The following is a 2,500-nucleotide window of genomic DNA, read 5'->3' on the forward strand; positions in this document are numbered from 1 at the left end:
GAGACGGCCCACACATTTGATAAATATTAATAGCATGAATTTATTACCAAGGAGAAATGAGCTCTGTTGGTTCATCACCGCACCCTTAACAGCTATCAGTACATGAACACAAGGTACAACCGCACTGTCTATTATATGACCCCATTTACTCTCTGAATGGTACTTCATTAAATGGTACCTTTTGGCCATGCTATGGATGGATGAAAATCAAAGTTATCAAGGCTGCGAGTCCTGAATAATGAGTTTCACCCAACCTTGACTATATTCAGATGAGCTGAGCTACCTAAGTGCTCATCCTGGCTTTTACATGCTTCCCTTTAGTTAATAATAAATTCTATTTTATCAGTTTCTAAGTGCACGCCTACAAACACGGCACGCTCATTATTATAGGATGCAGAGTAAGTTACTGGAACATTGTAAACATGAATGGCTCGCATAGAAAGAGATGTACTTCCCCCCTGTTTTGATAACTTTTGATATGTTCAGTAAAGGCAGAATCTTGTTGAGTATTCATTGGGAGAGATACTCCATTGGTCTACGATTTGACATTTTTTTTCTGGCTTTTACCTCTCCTGCTTTATGCTGCCTTACAATTTTTTTTAAAGTGATGCTTGCAGCTTGGTTTCTATTGTATGAGAAAGTTGTTCTGTTTTCCTCTTTAAAACAAACAGATATGCAGTATGGATGATATGGTCTGAATATAATGTTAAGCATACATTCTGTGTTATTGTAAAAACAATACAAAACATACACAGGCAGATGCCCCTGGACCTTTCTCCATTCCTCCAACTACCCAGACAGACTCTGGTATATCACAGGGAAGCTTACACCAGTGGCTTTGTAAATGTATTAAATGCAGCATTTAGTAGCATTATCTCAGCTTTTATTTATGTACGTAACAAAGAATTCCCAGCCCAGTCTGCTGGCTTAGAGTAGGAACAGAATAACAGTTTGTGGTTTATTGAGAACAGATGCACTTGGGGATGCCTTCAGGGTGCCAGTCGTTATTATTAGACTGTTAATGTGCTTCTCCTGGCTGCTGCCCAAGAAAGAAGAACAATTAGCTGGCATATGTTAATTTCTGTTTCCCTAACAAATCTCTCTACTGACTAAATGTGTAAAACAAATCCACAAAGAAAGATCAATCAATGCTGTACACATCATTTTCTCCCCATTAAAAAAAAAAAAAGGTTTATCTTAAGAAGTGTATTGGGGTTTTTTTTTTTAAAGGCAGGTGTTACAAAATTATATATGAAAGCTGGATATTCACCATTTGGCCAGTCAGCAGCAACTTTATGGAGAGCCAGGGCAGAAAAATATGAGTGTTCTTCCTTGGTTGTATAGATTACTAGGTAAAATGAAGAGGGCCGTAGCTTAGCTCTGATGAATGCCATTTCGACATATAGGAGAGACCCTATGGGTTGGCCCGCATAACAATTTTGCTAATTGGATACTATTTATGACAAAAGATGTGTGGTCAATATGGCAGAGGTGGTATGAGTTTTTGATAATGAGGAGCAAGGCCTTTCCCAGGGAATGAGGAAGGGCACACTGTTAAACAGCTTGCATACGTTCTCACCTTCCTTTCCCCTTTTCCTGCCCTGACACCCACTTTCCAGGGTACGTCAGCATTACGTGACGCTGTAACCATAAATTGAAAATGATAGTTCCAGAGGAACCGGCAAACTTGACACTTCATTCTATTTGTTAACACATGCCACCGATGATTGTTAGTGCGGCGGCGATTCCATTTCCCTCTCTCCATCTCCAATCAGATTTAATTTGAAAATTTTCAGCCTCCTCCGGCTAATTTGCAATTAAGACAATTTTGTTGGAATATGTAGTAATGTCATTACCATTCCACCAAATTAGCAAGGAGACTAAAGGTCAGCGTAAAATTTTCCAGCTGGCTGGAGCCTCTCAGCTGAGATTTGGGACCATGGGGGAAAAAAAAAAAAAATTCTGGCAGCAACAGAATGGCAAGTTCCTCTTAAATCCTATTGGTCCAAACCGCTGTGTCATCGCTTGTTGCTCCCGTTCTTGCTTCACTGGGGGGGGCTAGAACTGTTTCACAACAGGGGCAGTCAATAATCAGCAATGGGCTCTTATTTAAGGAAATACACTTTGGCTGAAGTCTGGTAGGAGACGAAGGAGTTAGGTAGTCCTGAGTAACACTGCAGTAGATTATTAGATAACCTCTAACAGCATTCTCTAATTAGAGTTCTTATGATACAATTTCATCCTGTAATTAGTTGAGATTGGCTGCTTCCTTTTGCGGCTTATTAGTGGCAACACAGCTGTAGGAGTGAATCCACTCTCATTTGTCAAACCTTTTTAAGTCTTTTTCTCTTGTCTCTACTTTTTCCCTGCCCTTCTCTCGGGCCTTTGCAGCTAAATCTGGTGTCTAGTGTCACCATGTCGAAGAACATGTTGGAGACATCCCCACAGAGCTTACCTCAAACCCCTACCACACCAACGGCCCCAGTCACCCCGATTACCC

The 2,500-nt window shown here is 40.6% G+C and overlaps 1 protein-coding gene across 9 annotated transcripts in view; it reads left to right on the forward strand.

Annotated features, from left to right (window-relative positions):
- Foxp2 (forkhead box P2) overlaps positions 1 to 2,500 on the forward strand; it is a 577,853-nt gene that overhangs the window by 540,854 nt on the left and 34,499 nt on the right. For all 9 annotated transcript variants that reach the window (XM_063286479.1, XM_008762718.4, XM_063286477.1 and 6 more), the window contains one exon: positions 2,392 to 2,500. This exon is cut by the window's right edge and continues 93 nt beyond it. In XM_063286479.1, the coding sequence (XP_063142549.1) occupies positions 2,392 to 2,500 (109 nt within the window). The remainder of the gene's footprint in view (positions 1 to 2,391) is intronic.

The sequence above is a fragment of the Rattus norvegicus genome, chromosome 4 (genome assembly GCF_036323735.1).
Source record: "Rattus norvegicus strain BN/NHsdMcwi chromosome 4, GRCr8, whole genome shotgun sequence".
Classification (NCBI taxonomy): domain Eukaryota; kingdom Metazoa; phylum Chordata; class Mammalia; order Rodentia; family Muridae; genus Rattus; species Rattus norvegicus.